Source organism: Ciconia boyciana, chromosome 1 (assembly GCF_034638445.1).
Source record: "Ciconia boyciana chromosome 1, ASM3463844v1, whole genome shotgun sequence".
Lineage (NCBI taxonomy): Eukaryota > Metazoa > Chordata > Aves > Ciconiiformes > Ciconiidae > Ciconia > Ciconia boyciana.
Window position 1 is genome coordinate 155507279 of NC_132934.1, and position 18487 is coordinate 155525765.

The following is an 18487-nucleotide window of genomic DNA, read 5'->3' on the forward strand; positions in this document are numbered from 1 at the left end:
CCTGAAGGGTTTAATTATACAGGTTTGTGCAGAATTACACCCAGTTGTAATCCTAGGCTCTGCTAGTGTAGCTGGTGGTTCATTTGAGCATCTACACTCCTGCCCAAGTGTGCACAAAGAAATGTGACACAACATTCAAAAGAAAAGCTTAATGAACATAACTGCAAAATGAATCTCTTTAACAATGATATGTACCTTTCTGCAGAATAGCTGCACATAATTCTGAGCTATCCCTTCAATGTGGGAAGAAAACATGGTTTCAGTTAGTTCTTTTAATTATGCAATTTAATGTAAATATATTTTTTTCAGTCACAGATATTTCAAAAAATAACCAATTCAAAAGGAGCTCCTTCCCTGATATGCTCCTATTAAAGGTCTTGGTCAAAGTCTGACATCTGCTACCCTGCTATAAATCTAGGGATGCTACTGGGATTCCAGTGGAGTGGCTCTGGATTTATACCCACTCCAATGAAAGCTAATTTAGCCTTCTAAATATGTAATTGTTCTTAGTGCAAAAAAATCTATTAATCCCTCACAGCAGTCACTGATTGTGGCATTTTAACAATAACAGCCAGCATGATTGAGTGTTTTCAGTGCTTACTGACAGATGGTCATTGTGTTACAAAACAGCCTCCAGTAAATAATGACCATATCCACATGAGAGATGGAAAATAGTTCTCTATTGTACGATCCTTTTTTGCTGTACATAATGAAGTAGAAATGTCGTTGACTCCATTTTATACTGATACTGAAAGGCCAAAACTTCCATTTGAATGAAAAGTGATAAGAATATGAAAGCAGAAAGGTTCCAAGTTGCTTTTATTTGTTTGCTTGTCTATTTGTTTGCATTTAATAAACCATCAGGACTTTGTGGTTAATGTTCTTCTATCCTTATTTCATAGTATACAGTTCCTTTAGGGCACTAATAGAGCTTCTTTTTAAAGATCACAAGTAAACTAAAGGCGAAGATATGGTTTAATAGTTACAAGATGACAGGGCTGAAACTCTGCTTCCTCTTAACATGATGAGTCTGAGTGCACAGTGGTCTGCATTGCTGGGAAAGAGATTTCATTCTAACCACAATGCTTAGGACCATAATGTGTACTAACAGTTTATTACATTAACATTCACAGAGCTGTGAATTTACTAATGTTACTAATGTTGCTACAGAAATTATGTCTGTTAGACTGAAAAGAATCTGAAGCACCAAGCATGTTTGATAGATGCCTCAAATTTGTTGTTAGTAGATGCCTTATAGTACACTAGGAACAGCACAGTAGAAGTAGTACTTCTACCTGGCTAGGAGATCACAGCCAAATGAGGGAAACAAGTTGCCTTGCATCAGATTATTGATAAATAAAAGGAGTGTTTTTCATAAGCAGAGACAACTAAGCCTAGCTTACTGAACACATGCAGACCTAAATTTTTGAAGAATAAATTGTTGATCAGTAACTGTCTTCATTTCCACTGCAAAAAGTCTCAATGATCCAACTGAGCTGAAGTGAGATGATGAAGCACCACTGGAAAGATGATCACACAGCTATTTGTTTATGTGTTGGCTGTTCAGGAGTACCAAAAGTAGCTAAACTGTTTTTTGTCATTAAAAAGAGTAGGTAAAGCTAAATACATGGAATGAACAGATCTATCAAATAAGAATGTTCGTGTCAGCTTTCAGAATCAAACTATCCTTCAGCAGTAATTTTCAGCCCCACCTTGCACAACCTACAGCAAAAACACTCATGACTTTCACTGAACCTTTATCTGTGCTGAACCTGATTGCTCACCACTTCACATTTGCACTTCACTACATTTTAGTGTTTGATGTCTTAAACTGGATTATTTTACTGACCCTTACTTTGTAATGAGGGGGAAAAACAAAACTTCCAAAACCACAAGCATCTTGTCTACAGAAGTTTTCAGGGCACGCTTTGCATAAAGTTCACTACTATGGAGGTCAATGATCAGATTGAAATCAGAAACTTCCATGTGCCTGAGTGACCCCTTCCAGTTGCAAGTGCTCTTGGGTCATAACTTGTGGGGTTTATATCCCTCTATGTGTTTACATGTGTTTAAATTAGGAATTGTGCTGAACTAGGTTCTGCAATTAGAAGCAAGAGCTGTGCTTTTATTAGAGGCCATAATGAGTTCTCAGAGCTAGTCACTTGACCCCAACAAGCTGTGGGAAAGATTTTCTATGGTGGTTCCCACTTGTTTCTGATAGTGAAGTAGCCTCTTCAAGACCAACTAATCTCAGTGAAGGTGAGAGACATTCTCATATCTATTAAGTAACCATTTATAATTCAGAAGAACATTTATAAAAGCAGCAGCATGTCTTTTGTCTTCTATATATGGGACAACAATGCTTAAACTAAGTGAGCACTTTTGCTACAACTTGTTGGCAGTTTGAAATCCTGTGGGGAAATGAGTTCGTGGCTTCATCACCTGCTAGAGAGCTATCACAGCTCACCCTTAGCTAGCAATCTCACAGACCTTGAAAGCTGAATGATTACCGAGGTTTATCTTATCATATTTTAAAGGTGGTATCTTCATGTCAAGGTTGCAACAAAGCAAAACAGATCTTGTAATAGCAGTATCTGGAGTAAAAAGATGACTCCTGGCCCTTGCTGATTTCCAGACATTTTTCATTGCCATAACATAGTTTAAGTATGTCATTATTTGTAACTTAAATATATTACAACAAAGTCTTGTATCTCTAAGCAAAGCAACACTGAAAGGGAGAACCAAAATAACTCATTTCCTCATTTTCAGCTGTCATGGTCTTGTGAAGCTACTTCCTTGTCCAGTGGTACCTTAAATATATTCTCTGATTGTACGCAAATGGAGATAAATCTTGCTTTATCTCTTCACAGAACTCCCACGCACTTTTTATTTCCTTGTACGAAAAGCAGAGGGGGACATGGAACATTATTTGGACATTATTTCTCCAAATAAAAGGTTTCAGAGCTATCATGCATGGGTTGTACAGGGAAGGGAGGACATTTCTAACACCATGAAGGCATGTAATGGAATAGCATCTGCAGACTCTTTGTCAAGGTTGAATTGAGAATCCCAATGTTCCTATAAGGGATTTATTTGTAGGTATACTACTAAGGAGCACATGTTAAATTTACAAACACAGCGAGAGAAAGAGACACACAGACGCACATATTCACAATGTATATATCTGTGTGACACCACAGCTATGACAACACAATAGCTTTTGTGTTGAGTGCTCTGTGCCACAGCTCATCAACTCAGCACATTACACACAGACTCCATCAGTTTACTCGGTTCCTAAACATGGTCTTCCAAAACTGATCTTTTCCCTGCCTCTCTGGAGAGCTATGAGTCTTGAAGTCCTACTGCCTCTGGGATTGCGGGCATGCTTTTCTCCACTGAGGGAGAAATGAGCATCTCTTATTTTCCTGCACTGTGGAAGAACCTTTTGCAGTTTTTGTATTATCCCTTTTAATTCTGCCCCAGCATTCTTACAAGCTCATTTGAGTTTGGTGCCATCCTTAGTTTTATATATGTCCTGCCTGCTCAACCATCCACTCAGATAACAAATATTTGGAAAAGAAGCGGGTCTCAGATGCCTCCTAAGAAGAGATCCTATGTGGAATCTCACTTTCCTGCCAGTTTGCCAGGGATTACTTTTTGAGAACTTATTTTTAACCATCTATTTATCTACGTTGTGAATCAAGGTTGCTGTCTACCACAGCATCCTATAGACAAATTGATGAGATGATATGATTCGGGTAGGTGGCCTTCAAGGTGAGTAAAAAATTGTCTGGATCATTGGGCTCAAAGCATGTGACAACAGCACAAAATCCAATTGTCAGCCAAATAGTAGCATTCCTCCAGGGTTAGTACTGAGGAAAATACTGTCTTTATTAATGAGCTGAAAAATCATTAAATTTGTGGATAATAGACAGCAAATTCTGTGTATGTGCTGGGATGAAGAGGAGTCAATACTTCAGTGAAGCTCTGGAGGATGGGGCTGATGTTCACTGGATGCTGGCAGACTGGAGGAATGGGCTGGCAGAAACTTAACATTGTTCAAAAACAAATTTAAGTTTTACAGCCTCAGTGGAAAACCTCTATGCAACAGTACAGGCTGGGGGCTGACTGGACAAGAAGCAGCTTTGCTGAAAGGACATGAGGGTCCATGGGGGTAAGAAGTTGAACATGTTTCAACAGCCAGCCCCATACTGGCCTCTGCTAACAGAAGTGCAGCCACAGAGAAACTTAAAGAACTGATCCTCCAGATGTCCTTTCCAACCTAAATTTCTCTATGACAGCCCTTATTTCCTCAGCTTGCTTAAAGGATGTGACAGGACACAGAAAAAACCCAACCCAGTACCTGAGTTCTCCTTTAACATTAATAAGGCTTTTGATGGTCTCTGCCAGTTCAGTTACCCTAGTAAAGAAGAAAATGTGGTGGAATGATACATACTGTGTCTGGGAACCCCATATGAGCTGTCTGTTAATCTTCCCATCTTCCAGGTACTTGTTACAGATTTTCTCCTAGTACTAGAATGAGATAAAACAAAACAAAACAAAACAAAACAAAACAAAACAAAACAAGCTGACTAGCTTACTAGAAGTCTAGTTTCTTCCCCCTCCCCTCCCAATATTTTTCATCTTTATCATCTTCCACATCCTCCACAAGGTCTGGATAACAATTTCTAACTGTGAGCGTAATCCTGGGCAGCTGTTTGTTCACCTCAAGGATTTTTTTGTCCTTGCCTAGGCCTTTACTTTTACTTGGCAGTATTTTCAAGGACATCGACCTTGACACATGCTTGTACTCTCATTCTTAAAGGTCAGGCATGACTTCTCTTAAACACAGTGACCCAGTGCTTTAGCAGGTAAGGAGCATGGAGGTTTGGGAACTTTGGGAAAATCTACTGTGCTGGCTCAGAAATTCTCAAACTTCCTGGGAAGATGGAGTCTCTGTTCCCTCCACCTCCTCCTGTGTGCAGAGATATGCCCATTATAATGCACAGGGCTTCCAGACTGCTGAGGGCCTCTCCTTTTCTCCCTGAACTACAGTGCTCCGTCCACCGTGAGAAACAAGTCAGATGGAGTCAGAAATGGAAGAACAGAACAGGCAATATGGAAACCCAGCTCAGTCCTATATACCTTTCCAGGGACAAGGCAACTAAAAGGCAGGTCTTGTGTTAACTTCCTTATGGGATCCAAATCCTCACCAGGATCTGGCCTTTTATTGCTATACAGGGATTAAATAAAAGACTAGATCTATAGATTTGCCATTAGTCATTGGGTTTTTTTTGTATTGGCAGAGCTTATTTGGATGTTCAAGCAGGACTTTTGTACATATACAGAAATAAGTAAATCATCTGTAGGCCTTAAAAAACAGACAGGGTCAAATCCCGAATTTAACAGAAGATCTTTGTAATATGGACCTAAACTAGACACACGTTCCCCAGCTACAAATCAATGTCTCTGTTGAACAAATAAGCCTGCTGCAGAATGTTTAAAGGAATGATATAGAAAAAGTAATAGCTATAGAAAAGTAAGCACATCTACATGAGTTCTCTCATATAAGGCACCCATCATTGTGCCTTTGATCAGCTAGACAGAATGCCTTTCCCACCTCCGAGAAGCTGAGGTCTAGATGTTGCACCCCCAGGAGACAAAAAATGCATGTTTTTCATGAGGACTCGGGGATTATATAGGACAGAAAATCAAGCCAGAAGAAAGTCTTTAAACTTTGAGAGCTACTTTTGGGTTGCTGTCTTGATCTTTGATGATGTGGCATCTACCATGTTACTTATGGTAACTCTAAGGCTCAGGGAGTCCAGATCTCAGCACAGACCCAGAAGATATGTTTCAAATGCACTTATTTTCATATTGTCCTTTTTTAATTTTTTTTTTAAACACTAAGTTCATATTACAGACATGGGAGCTATATCAGCAAATGCTAGACTTGAATACATACTTTTAGTAATCTGGTTACTAAAATATAATAAATGAAGATTACTAGAGCAGTAATTTTTATTCAAGATATTCTGAACTGCACAAACTGAGTGGGACTAGATTCATAAAACAAGGATTTAGACAAAATATAGACATCAGGTCCTTTTGAAATCCAACACTGCACTTCATGGCTTCAGGCTGCTGTTCAGAACCATGAGGAAGGTCATAATGTCTGGAGATTTCCAAAGCACTTACTCGAACTTACCCATCCACAGGCGACTGATCTCCCATCCTAGTCCTGTCACACTTAAAACACTAGACCTCCTGTTGCCTATCTGATTTGTGAGAATCAGACCACTCTATTAGGGAGGGTCTGCACTAAAAACAGCTAGAGATGGTTCTAATTCAAACGATCCATATGGAGTTGTCTTCCTGAAAGGATGTAAAATCAGCCTCCTTAGTTTTCGGAATATTTTCCTGACCACCAAGTTATACTACGTTGTGAGACAGAGGAGCTATACCTCCATAACTGCTCATTTAATAGCTGTGGCTATTTCATTGCCACAGCTTTCTAGCCTAGTGGTTTGTTCACATCTGCACAGTAAGAAAGTTGCATTCTAATTCCCATTTTCAGAAATATTTCAGCAATTTATATTAAGCAGTAATTAGAAAGAGCCTGGAGCACATTTCTCCCCTTTCTTTGGGAGTGTATGACAGATTCAGCACTTTTCTTTCTATAGTCTAATGAATATCAGGAGACGGGTGACTACATATCCATGTAGACTGAGAAGGGGCTAGGGCCCAGATAAAAACAGTGAGGGCACAAGCATTAACTAATAGCTGTCACATGAACATTGCTACGACGGCAATATACCTGTGCTTGTCAAATTTTCTCTGTTGATGCTTCTAAGGACCTCAGCAGTTCTCCTGCATCTCAAAACAAATATTCATTAGCGTGTTTTTTTCAGAGAAGAGCGGATTTATGAAAAAGTATGTCTGTGAAGAGCTGAAATCATGTGTAAATTCAAATTGCATCCAACAAACAATTGCAGCTGGAAAATAAAAGGCGAAAAACATGTTGAAAATATTGAAATATTCTATTTCAGTATTTTTGAAGGAAAATGTTTCATTTCAAAATTAAACCTAAACATTATGCTATAATGTCATTTAACCACTTTTTTTCATTATAAAAGTCTGTTTGAAAAGTAACCTAAATTGACAGGACAGGAAATAAGAAAGGGCTAAGAGGGGATTTTATTCACATATATAAGAACCAAAACAAGCTCCTTAAGGTTGAATTAAATAATTCTAGCTAATTCGAGATTTTTTTTGTTTACTGTAATAAATCCTCAAAAAGTCAAATCATGACTCGACAAAATTTTTGCCTCAAACACTTCACAGCAAAATCCATGATTCAGACAGATCCAGCATTACATTCGTGTAGTTGGGGAAAGGGCCAAACCACAGGTGGAAGGACAGACGGTCTTTGCTAATGATCTAATTCTCACAGCCACAGTATAAGCCAGCACTGGGATTTATTTATTTCTTCTCAAAATGAAAATCCTGAGTATACAGAGAACAGCAAAACTGGAAGAAAAGCGTTTCCTTACCCACCCTTCTGTTTTGTTTGGATACTGTTAAATAGTTATGCTCAGGTAGTGTTTTCTTTTTAAAAACTATATATTTAGAACACAAAGCCATGAAATGTTTAATACCATTCTGGAAAACTGATTTGTACAGAGTTTAATTACATTTATTATTTAACAAGCGAATGGCAAAACTTATTTTAGGTTCCTCAGAGCATTTCAGATATTAGCAGGCTTTATAGAGATAAGAATAACGGGATTACTAGGGATCTCAATACTATAAAGCAGATTTAAAAACTACAATGAATATGGCTATTACTATGACTTTAGAACTATGCTACAATCTACTATGCTTTCTTAGCAAGTTAATGAAATTCTTTGTCCCACACACAAAAGATCTGCAATATAATAAAGTTATTAATGAAAATAAATCAACCTTTTAGAAGGAATAAAAAGGATCACTGGCAAAAAGGGAAATGTAATTCACTTATTCAACAATCATACTATTGTTTTGTAAACAATACAGATTTTTAAAAGGCTTATCACTTCATGCTGTACACAGATCTTTTGTAAAATATTGGTGCATGTATTTCTCTGAACGTCTAAATCAGTTTTTCAAAGCAAAGTTTTGCTTATAATCTGCAATAGGAATGTAAGTACAGCAACTAAAAAACACCAAGTGCTATTTCAGGAGTAACAAGTAAGGTTTACAAGCTTTAAAAATTTCTCACACCAACAGCTGTTGTTCTTCTTTTATTGTGGTTTAATACGGTTTTAGAATTCCCTTGGCTTTAAGACCAAGTGCAAAACATTTCTGATTCTTCTTACCTTATACTGAAGGACAGGCTGATTTGTTAGAAGTTTTGTTTGTTTCACATATTAAAAATTAAGCAATAAGGCACAATATGGAGGAGTGGTTATCTGATGATAACCCCAGCTTCCTGAAATTGCTTTATTGCAAATATAAATATATTTTAGATTGTTCATTGGATATTAAGGGCATTAGCATGCTCATAGAGTTTAATCTTTCCCTTTAGAATATTAAATTCATAAGGCTTTTTTTTTGTCTAAGCTGTTTTCTAATGTGCAAGAGAGGACTTCATATACTCAAGAAATACTGTAATTGGCTGGTGCATACTCCACTGGGGAGATTAATTTACGAGCACTGTACAGTTCTGCTAAAACTACTTCTCAACATTTCAAAATGTCAATAGTATATTTTCCCAGCCCTGTAAACACATTTTGATACACAATATAAACTTTAATGGTAGTTTTAAGACACCTCTGGGGGTATGGTTATTTAAGCAATAAGACACAGTGGGGTGTGAATTATGGTATAATAATTCCCTACCAACTGCATTGTTAGGCATGAGGCCAAAGGCCAAGGGACCAATGAACACACTAGGTGTGAATTATGACATCATAAGTCACACTCTGGAGTGTCTTACTGCCATTAGAGAAATACTTAAAACATGTTTTAACACAAATACTTTATTCCTATAGTACTATATTTTATGGAATATCCTAAAAAAATCTTCCCAAGTAAAAAGTTAGCCATTACATAACCTGGAATTAATAACAAAATTGGAAAAAAAAAGGTCTCTCATCTTCTGCTATTTAGGTTGTTGTATTGCACTCTGGTGACATGCTTTAAGGAAGAGCCCCAGAAAATATATGCCTTACCCAAGTTTGCAAAAAATAGAACAAAGACCTTCTGCACAGGGGGGAATAATCTGCTTTGCCCTTTGTCTGGAGAATCAGATTGCCTGAATCAGGTTTGTACTGGCTTCTCCCATGTAACTGTATCGATGAAACTGCCGGAAGATCTACACACCGTTTTATTCCACACTTGGTTCACACTGCTGTAATAGGGCGCAATGCAGACTTTGAAAGAGTAGCAAAAAGGTTCCTTAGACCCCATTTGAGCTCCTGCAGCTGAGGCTGATCAATGCTCTTAAGACGACTTTTGGTAAGGATTGCAAATAGTATAATGTGCATTTATACTATTTCCCATTTTAAACTCCACTTGCCAAATGTATTCTCTCCCCTCTGGGTACTCCCGCATTCCAAGTGCCGCAATGACAACAGCGTTGTCTGGAGCTACACAAGCTCACCTTACAAGTAGCTAGCTCGGTGACTGGTAGCACGCTCATTGCTGCAGCAGAGATCCTGGCATTATCTAAACTGGCTTTGCAGTCAGTTTTTACAGCTTGCCCTAAACCTCCAGGCTGCTGTGGATCGATTGCTACCAGTCGCCAAGCCAGCTAGCGGGCATAAGAATTAGCAATATGATAGAGTTTATGAGACGGCTATTTGGCAGGCCCGTTTGAGAAGTGATAAGCCTGAGGGCATGTCTGCATGTCTCAGTGCAGTGAGGTGTTCAGGATGGCTGAGCTAACTGGGCAGATGTTGTTGATGGCTGTGTATAGCGATGCTGTGCCGTGTAGGGATAGCAGCTTGCACCCTGGAAGCAATGTGGTTGCAAGGTCAGGTTAATTATCTCTCTTGCATCCACTTCTGGAGCCATTTCATTTCGCTCTCGCACGGGGATCTCTGTGTGTTCCTGGTTATCTGAGCGACGAGGCAGAAAACTCAATTCTTCCAGGCAAAGCCTTGTTCTGATGTAATTGTTTAGTGGGTGAGAGTTCTTTTCTGCATAACCTCACAGTGGTCATCTGCCCCCTCCTGGGTAAATCATAATCTATGGCCATTTACAGCAGCTGAAGGTAAGATTCAGAGTCTAGAGTCCCTGCTTCTCCACGACATAGAAATGGGTAATCTTACAGAGAGGACTTCTGTGAAGCTAACAGTGGTAACAAGGTAAAATTCTGAGCTAACCTGGTGTCTCCCCTTCCTTGTCCACTCAAAATGTCTATTTTAATCTCCAGCAAGAGAAGGTGCTTAATACTGCCTACAGCTTGATGATACTCATGGGAACAATCTGAGTTTTGCTGCTTCCCTGTAAAAACAAACAAACAAGCTTGTGATTGCTTTTTGCTATTCAGCCTGCTTGAAGCTTCTGTCAAACATGATGGAAAAACCTACATCTCTAAGCAGGTTTTTTTCCTTTCCCAACAACTTCCAACCAAGGGTGAGCTCACTTTTTTAAACCTAGCTTACATTTGAAAATATTAGTTTTACATCCACTTGCAAAATTACAAGCACTTTTTCCTGGATCCCAATAGGAATGGGGCAAACAGCCAAGAAGAGTGTTTCACACTGGCTCTACATACGCCAAGAACTTAAAATAAGCAGCCCCTGACAAAATACCTGTGTATACATATAAATTACACCTTTTAGTGGCAAAGCAGTATTTCAAAGACTGCTGAGCAGTAGCTAACAAGTTTCCAGCAGCATGTTTTTCATAAATTAACATTACTGCTCAGAACTCATGTTCGCCAACTAGAATGCTCTGATTTCTGAAACCATTTCATTACACGAAATTCGAGGTATAAATGCATCACTGTACCACCATAAGGACATGATCCTTTGATATGCCCATCTCCATAAAGCCTTCTGGCTTGTAACAGTAAATCACAGCCCTATTTTCATACCTCATTACCATTATGTATCTTTCCACTGACACCTGACCTTATGCATAATCAGGTATGAATTTCAAACCATACTTACAATCTAAATGAGTGCCTCATTATTTTACATAACCCAGGATGAAATAAGATTTGAGATTTAACTGCAGAATTCACAGTTCACACTTTCAGAAACACGGGTCCACTGAAAAGAAGTCATGCTCTCTAATTCATGACTGTGAACAGCATAAAATCACACCTGCAATATAGGAGCTTTGCAAGAATTTCAGGATTGGATTTTAGAAAGGATATTGCCAGTTCTGAAAAAACAACACAGTGTTGAAACTGTTTGGTATGTTGTTAAAGATAAACTATGAAAGAAAAATGCGAGTACTGAATTTATTACCTGTATTTTGAAGAAAGAACAACAGCACCAATTGCATAAAGTTATAAAACACCAGTAATAAACATGTAAATAATCTTCAGGTTTGCAACGCCAATAGAACACAGACATCTACAAAGAAATATATATATGTATACATGTAATATAATAAAACCATTCATTAGGGAACAAGAAACATCATATTTTTGTACTATATAAAACAGCTGTACAGTGTGCACACAGACTTTCCTGATCTCTCTAAAATGCCTGTCAGTCACTTCTCTCCATCATAATTTGCTTAACATAGTTTCTTCATTGTCCACGGGAGAACTCTAAGTGACCGTCTTGTACTTTTAAACTAAGTACTTATAGTGCAGTTTGTCTCCATATATATACACACGCATACATATATATACTCACAGATGCACGCATGTATGTATATGTGTATATATATGAAAAGAACAAACACACACATGTACACACACACACGACAGATCTAAATAGCTCCTCCATCCTGTGCTCTTGAATGAGTGCTTATAAAAAAACCCTGCACGCTTTGTGAAGGGAAGGAAACTTGCTGATTTTGCAGATTGAAGTCATTAGATGGTTTCATTCCTAACAGTCTGCAAACACACACATCTGAATCACATGGTGGTATCCCATATGCCTGAAGAGAGTCTGTTGCAGGAGGTATCTTCTACCTTCTTCAGCAGCGTTGGCTTTTTACAAGGGGGTGGAGGTGGGGCTGTGATTCTTTGCTCAGTGTTGTGCAAGATTTGCTGCCAGTCTTCTCTCTCTTCACACAGCTTTCTCCTCCAATCTAGAAGCTCTTGCAGAGCCACACTCTCATTCTCTGAAAGTCTAAGCTGATGAATAACCTGTTAATGAGAAGCAAATAATAATAATAAAAAAGGTGGATAAAGTTAATTCTCTTGGCAGTGTAAAACTGCAATGTCCACGTTGAATGATACTTCACGCAGGATCCTCTGCTTCTTTTGTAATGGATGTAAACCCGTGGGCAAGGCAGATTCCGGTCCCGTTTTCTTATCTCCTTTGTAGAGAGCTCAGTGACATGTATCATGTCAATGTATAAACAATAATGACTTTCAGCAATATAACCTTCCCTTAAGCTCATGAGAGATGTTTTATATTGCCAAGCCCCATGCAAGGAGGGAACCACCTTCTCCTCTCCATCCATTATTTGCAAAGGGCACCATGGAGCATTATAAGCTTATCCACACATTCTAGTAGGATGATGAACAGAAATCCTGAGACTGCTACAGTGTGCCCTGGCTTGGCCATGTTAGACAGTGAGTGGCTGTGAGTGCTCCCATTCTAATATTTACAATTAAAGAAATAAACAGATGCATGTGGGTAAGCACTCAAGTTCTACACTTTTGCTGAGGGAAAGCTGCTCTCATTTGTACTACAGATGAAAGAAAACAGATCAAACAACCCTTTTAATAATTTGAAGCAACCTTGTCCTCCAAAAGGGTTTAAAACTTTGTGCTTAACTAGCTGCCCCCACTCCCCATTTATCATTCTTTACACTGAAAATAAAGACAATTAATGATTTAGAATTGCCTTATTTCAATCTCATGTCTGAAAGTCACAGACCTGAAGTTGTACGAAGCAGGTGTCAAAAATGAAACAAATGGAGAAAACTCCCCTATGTCAACAAAGGGTACATGAACACAATCCTCTGAGACACACAAACCAGACTGCCTGCAGTGATGAGTAGTCCATATTTCTAATAAGTTGGTCTTAAAACTGTTGCCATATAATACTGTTATACTCACAAAATACTCCTTTACACAGAGCAAATAGCAGCTGCAGGAGTAGCAAGGTTTTGCCCCTAAATGGAAATACCCAAATAGCCATAACGAAGAAGCTATAACCCTTTGAAGTTTTGCTGCTTAGAATTAGTAATGCTACTTGTCACAGACAGGTGTTATCCTTAGAACCAGGGGCTGGTCCTTGTCGTCCTCCAGAGAATACACTGACAACTTAAAATGTAGTTTCAGTTGGCCTGAAACTATTTATAAATTCATCTTGAAGTAGCCAAACAGTTCTGTACTAGATTCATAATTCACCTAAAAGAAAATGTCCCCTCCCATTTAACTTTTCTGTTCCAATGATTATTTATTTTGTTCAAGTCAGTTTGAAGCCCTCATGACAGCACAAGTCCACGAAGCTATGAAGTCCACCTCACCATCCTTTAAGACCTGCTTAGCATCTATGCAGCACAGCAGCCCCTAGAGCAGGTACTAAGAGCTATTCGCCGGGGGGTATTCTGTAGCAGAAAGGGCCTATCTAGGGAACATTAACCAAACCCACCATAACAGCTAATGGCCCATGGCCCTTACCCTGCTACCTTCTTTCTTAAGGACCCCACAGGGGCACCTATAAGAGGCACCTATGACATTACTAAAATGCCCATACTTCAGCTCACACAATGGGCTCACGTGAGAAGTATGGCTATTCTTGTCAAGGTTGCATTTATACTCCTTATCATAATGAGAGATGGCTGCATGTTAGTTACCATAATAAAGGAACTGATGTGCAGTGCCCTTAAATGCTCAGGAGACACTACACATGTGGTCGGTTCCAGTTGCAAGGAGGGCTGAGTCACATGAAGGGCATTTTTGTCACTGATGGACAAGGAGGTTCCAGGGGTAGAAGACTTTGCTATTGCCTGTGGCTCCTGCTGTTCCTTCATGAATAGCAGGTACCTGGGTACAGAGGCTTACACAGGCTTTACACTGCTGCTTCAAATGTGTCCTGAGCAAGTCAGACCTTTACACGTGCTGTCAGAGAAGGAATGAGCCTTTACAGGGAGATGCCTGAAGATTGATGGGGAATCTGCTTAATTTCTGGTTGGTTGATACTTCGAAGAGAAATGTATTAACCTATATAATGTCTTAATAAAAGGTATTATAATTTCAACTACAGTTGTAAATTCTGCATTTTTAAGAAAAAAGAAGAAAGATGGAAAGTGTTTGAAAGACTTCATTAAAGTACATTTTGGTGCCATCCCAATTGCATACCACTATGAAATCAAAAACCTCTTTGCTTTTACGTTTACACAAAATGCAACAGGGCATCTCAGCGACTCAAAGGAAAATGAAATGTTCCACAGACATTGTTAGAGGCATATCAGACACTTCTTGTGTACCAAAACACATTACCTTTTTTTTTCTTTTTTTTTTTTTCAGTGTGGGTAGGAAAGATTAGAAGATAAATGAAAAGTTTGTTATTGGAAACAATTTATCAAGAAAGACAGGTCAGGAAGTTTTATCCTATAGAACAGGTGTATAGTTTGGGAGGCACTGTGGCTTACTGTGGCCAATTTCTATAGTTTTTGTGAGTTTAAATTATGGGCGTAACCCAGTTTAGAAAACAGGTAGATTGGAATCCAGTCTTCCCAATTTAGACACCTTATTTGCATCTAAATTTTAGGCATTTCATGAACCTGTATGAGGCATGCTTCTCAGAGAGGTGCTGGAACATACAAAAAGCAAGCTGTGTTAGCCTGACATTGCAAGAGTTTCATATGAGTTTCAGAGATAAATAATCAGAGACATGCCTGAACACTGGTAGATAAGTATACTTATAAGAAAACAGATATTTTGAAACTCAGTGTTATTGGATGTGCTCAGGTGACAAAAGTTTGATAGCGTGACTCTAATGAAGTACGGAGGAATTTTCAGTTTTGAAAGATGGACAAAGTATTTGAATAGAGACAGCACCACTGCTATTCTAAGAAACATCAAGGCACACAGGTGCAGGGCGAAAAGCGAGTACAATTTGCCTGGGCAAGGCAATTGACAAATGCATCCTATTTATAGCTTATAGGCACTGAAGAAGCTTTATTATCCCAACCCTGCTTATGCAAGCTGTAAATTAATGTTGGGTCAGCAGTTTCACTATAGAGCTCGTTTTCCAGTGTATAGTGGACAAATGTTGGTCCAGTCTACAAATAAGTGTACATCTTTTATTGTATATTTTAAACAAGGATGGAAAAAATATCTCAAATTTTTATCCATTATGAGATTGATCTGGTAAGTAAGCTAGAAAAAGTTTATCTTTCAACCTGGATGAAGGACATGCGATGGAAATGGGGGAAAATGCACAAGAAATGACAGAGCTTTAAATGAATCAATTAATTTAATTAGATCTATTTGAATAACATGATATCTTTTCTCTTTTCCATTCATGATTAGACCTGTGACAAGCTAAAGATTTATTATACATATTCATTATAGAAATGGTTTGCTGAATAATTTTACATGAAGCACAATGTAAAACAGCAAGCTATGTTTCTTAATTATTATTCTATATCCCGAACAGGTATTTTGTGAACGGTGAATGAGGTGTGTAGGAAATAATTACTTTAAGACTACTGATCTTTTCAATGAACACTGAACAAATAACTTCAACCATTAAGGGTAGAGATTATACCAACTGTAGACCAGGATTTTTCTACTCAAAGTCAATGGTCAATCAGACATGGGTAACATAGCATTTGGGCTAGACCCACAAAAACATATAGCATTTGAATACCTAGCATTTAACAGCCCTGCCATCTGGTGGAAACACCATCTCTGTGTTTGGTATCCAGAGCCCTTACTGAGCAAACAAGGAAAGCTGAAGTGTCAAAGACAGTGACGCACAAGAGAAGAGCATGTGGAGTTACCAAAGCTATTCATTGGAAACTGCAATGGATTGAAGCAGTTAAACAAGATCCATACTTTCCACTGCAAAATATGGCAAGATAAACAGAATAAATTTGTAATGAGCAGCCCAGGGAAGAAATCCCTGCATTCGTTCCTCCCACTGCACAGCCCAAACTATCAGACTGCAGAAGCAAGTGCTCTCCTCCTAGCACTAGGGATTTTGGTTGGTGACAGAGCACCAATGGCTCGGTTCCATCAGGACATGCATGGAAGGACTTTCAGAATTATCTAGTGGTTAGAGCATATTAGGAAATTAGAAGATGTGGATTTGACTTCTCTCGGGTTAACGAAGAGACTGAGTTCCCACATGCTGAGAGGACACTGCGACTACAAGAGGTGGACTCTGAGTGCAAGGAAGAAAGACTTTGGCTCCTGTGCTTTGTGCTGTCCATGTGTGATAAGTATGCTAAAGCAAATCCTTCAGAGTGTGTCCCTTGTGGTTTTAGCACACAACAGACAGTGGAGGCAGGGCACTTTGGTTGTATGCTGGCAACCATGAAAATCTTAGAGCACGATTTTGCCTACTGAGTTATACCCATTTAAGTATTGCATAGTCATTGGAGAATGAGCCCCTGAATTGCCTTCTGGATTTAGGCTTCTAAATTCTACCTAAATTTCACTTTACGGCCTAAAGCAGACATACTGGATTTCAACTTTGTCTTAGCATCAAGATGAGTTGCTATAAGGCAAGTTAATAAATCATTTTAATTATAGTCTTATTTCTTAGGCTAGTTAAAAAATTCAGTGAGTTTTTAATTATGGAAAGTTGAAGGTTTCACAATTTTAAATCATTTGTGACAAAAAGTATGCCAGATAAAAAGATTAACAGGTCCATTTAAAATTAACTTTAATTTGAGTTATTTAGAGATTTGGCTCTAGAATCTCAGGAAATTCATTCTGCATTAAAAGATCAAATGCTATAATTTTACAGAGGACATTTTGTAACATTCAGAAGGAACAAAGAGCTTATATTGTCTGTTTGTGTGTCAAATGCAACACAGTCTTAATCATCAAGCTATGGCTAAAGGACTCATTAAACTGTCTGCCAAACAGAGATTTATTTATTTGCATTAGTAGATTCTTTTGAGTATTTCACCTCATTTTGCTCTCTCCCTGACCAAATGTAGAGTTTACTTTTTCAAAAATATGTGTATTGTACTGTAGTTTTCTTTGTGGTCATTTGTGGTTGCATTGATTTTTCTACTACTGTTCACCAGAAAATTAAAAGAAGTATTTAATTACATTCTTGGATGTTAAAACATACAAATAATTTTCTTTGCACAAAATGTAGCTCTGCATGTTTTGTTACAGTTCTGTTTTTAGTTGCTCCTGTAAGCTTTTGTAAAAATTCTTGAATATAGACCTATAAGCACAACAGAAAACACATTTTTAAATCACAACACAATTTAAGGACATGTATAGCATATAAACCTGTGCTCCTGAGACATTTGCATGAAGTAGGTAGTCCGTATTTTCCCTTTGGAGAAATATTGCCAATTATTTTCTTTAATAGATTTGTCAATGTTGGTGCTTTAAACTAAGTGTCAGTAGATGCTCACAATTAATTATTACAGCATTATTATGTTTCTCTTCCATTAGTGTTTTAAATTATTAGTAAAGTTGAGGTCCCATCATGGAATCCATGGAGAGATTGAGTATAGAACAGCAATGATTTTACCTTTCTAAAATTTGATCAGGATCTAAAGTGAATTATGCAATAAATGTAAAATGTTGATGATAAATTATTATAATTATCTTAGAAATGGAAGTGCCTTGACGAAACCCATGTTTTTAATCTTTTCCAGTTTGTAGGCTGCCTAAAAATGTAAGCAGAACAAATTTCCGTCAATAGCTGACTCACAGTTATCTTTATTAGAGCTCTCAAAAGCAGGGTCTCCTGCGGATCATCAGTTTTAAAGACAGAAGTGATCAGGATGTTCTCACATCTCATTTCAAAATTAAAGACACAATTTCATTCAGTAATCCTGGAAATAATTCTTACTGTATGCGATTATTAGCAAGACCAACACATTTTGATTCAACCTGTGACAGGCACGCATCTCTCTCACAAAAATGTTTATAACTCGTTTTAATGGCTTCATCTTTCTCTATTTTCTTTTTGCATCTGATAAGCCCCTACACTGACTGCTTCCAAACATGCACGTCACATCTTTTTTCCAAACTACAGGACAGGCACACTGCAACCTTTCAAAAAATCCTGACCCTTCAGCTTCAAACAGATATGTCTAGTTTTTTCTATATTCCAAAAAAGCATAAATCAGGATCGCTTTACCACCAATTCTTGAATCAAGA

The 18487-nt window shown here is 38.1% G+C and overlaps 1 protein-coding gene across 2 annotated transcripts in view; it reads right to left on the reverse strand.

Moving 5' to 3' along the window:
• Positions 1–11459: 11459 nt before the first annotated feature.
• The window catches only part of MYO16 (myosin XVI), a 400031-nt gene continuing 393003 nt past the window's right edge, over positions 11460–18487 (reverse strand). For both annotated transcript variants that reach the window (XM_072849888.1, XM_072849887.1), the window contains exon 35: positions 11460–12316. In XM_072849888.1, the coding sequence (XP_072705989.1) occupies positions 12083–12316 (234 nt within the window). In that variant the 3' untranslated portion in view covers positions 11460–12082. The remainder of the gene's footprint in view (positions 12317–18487) is intronic.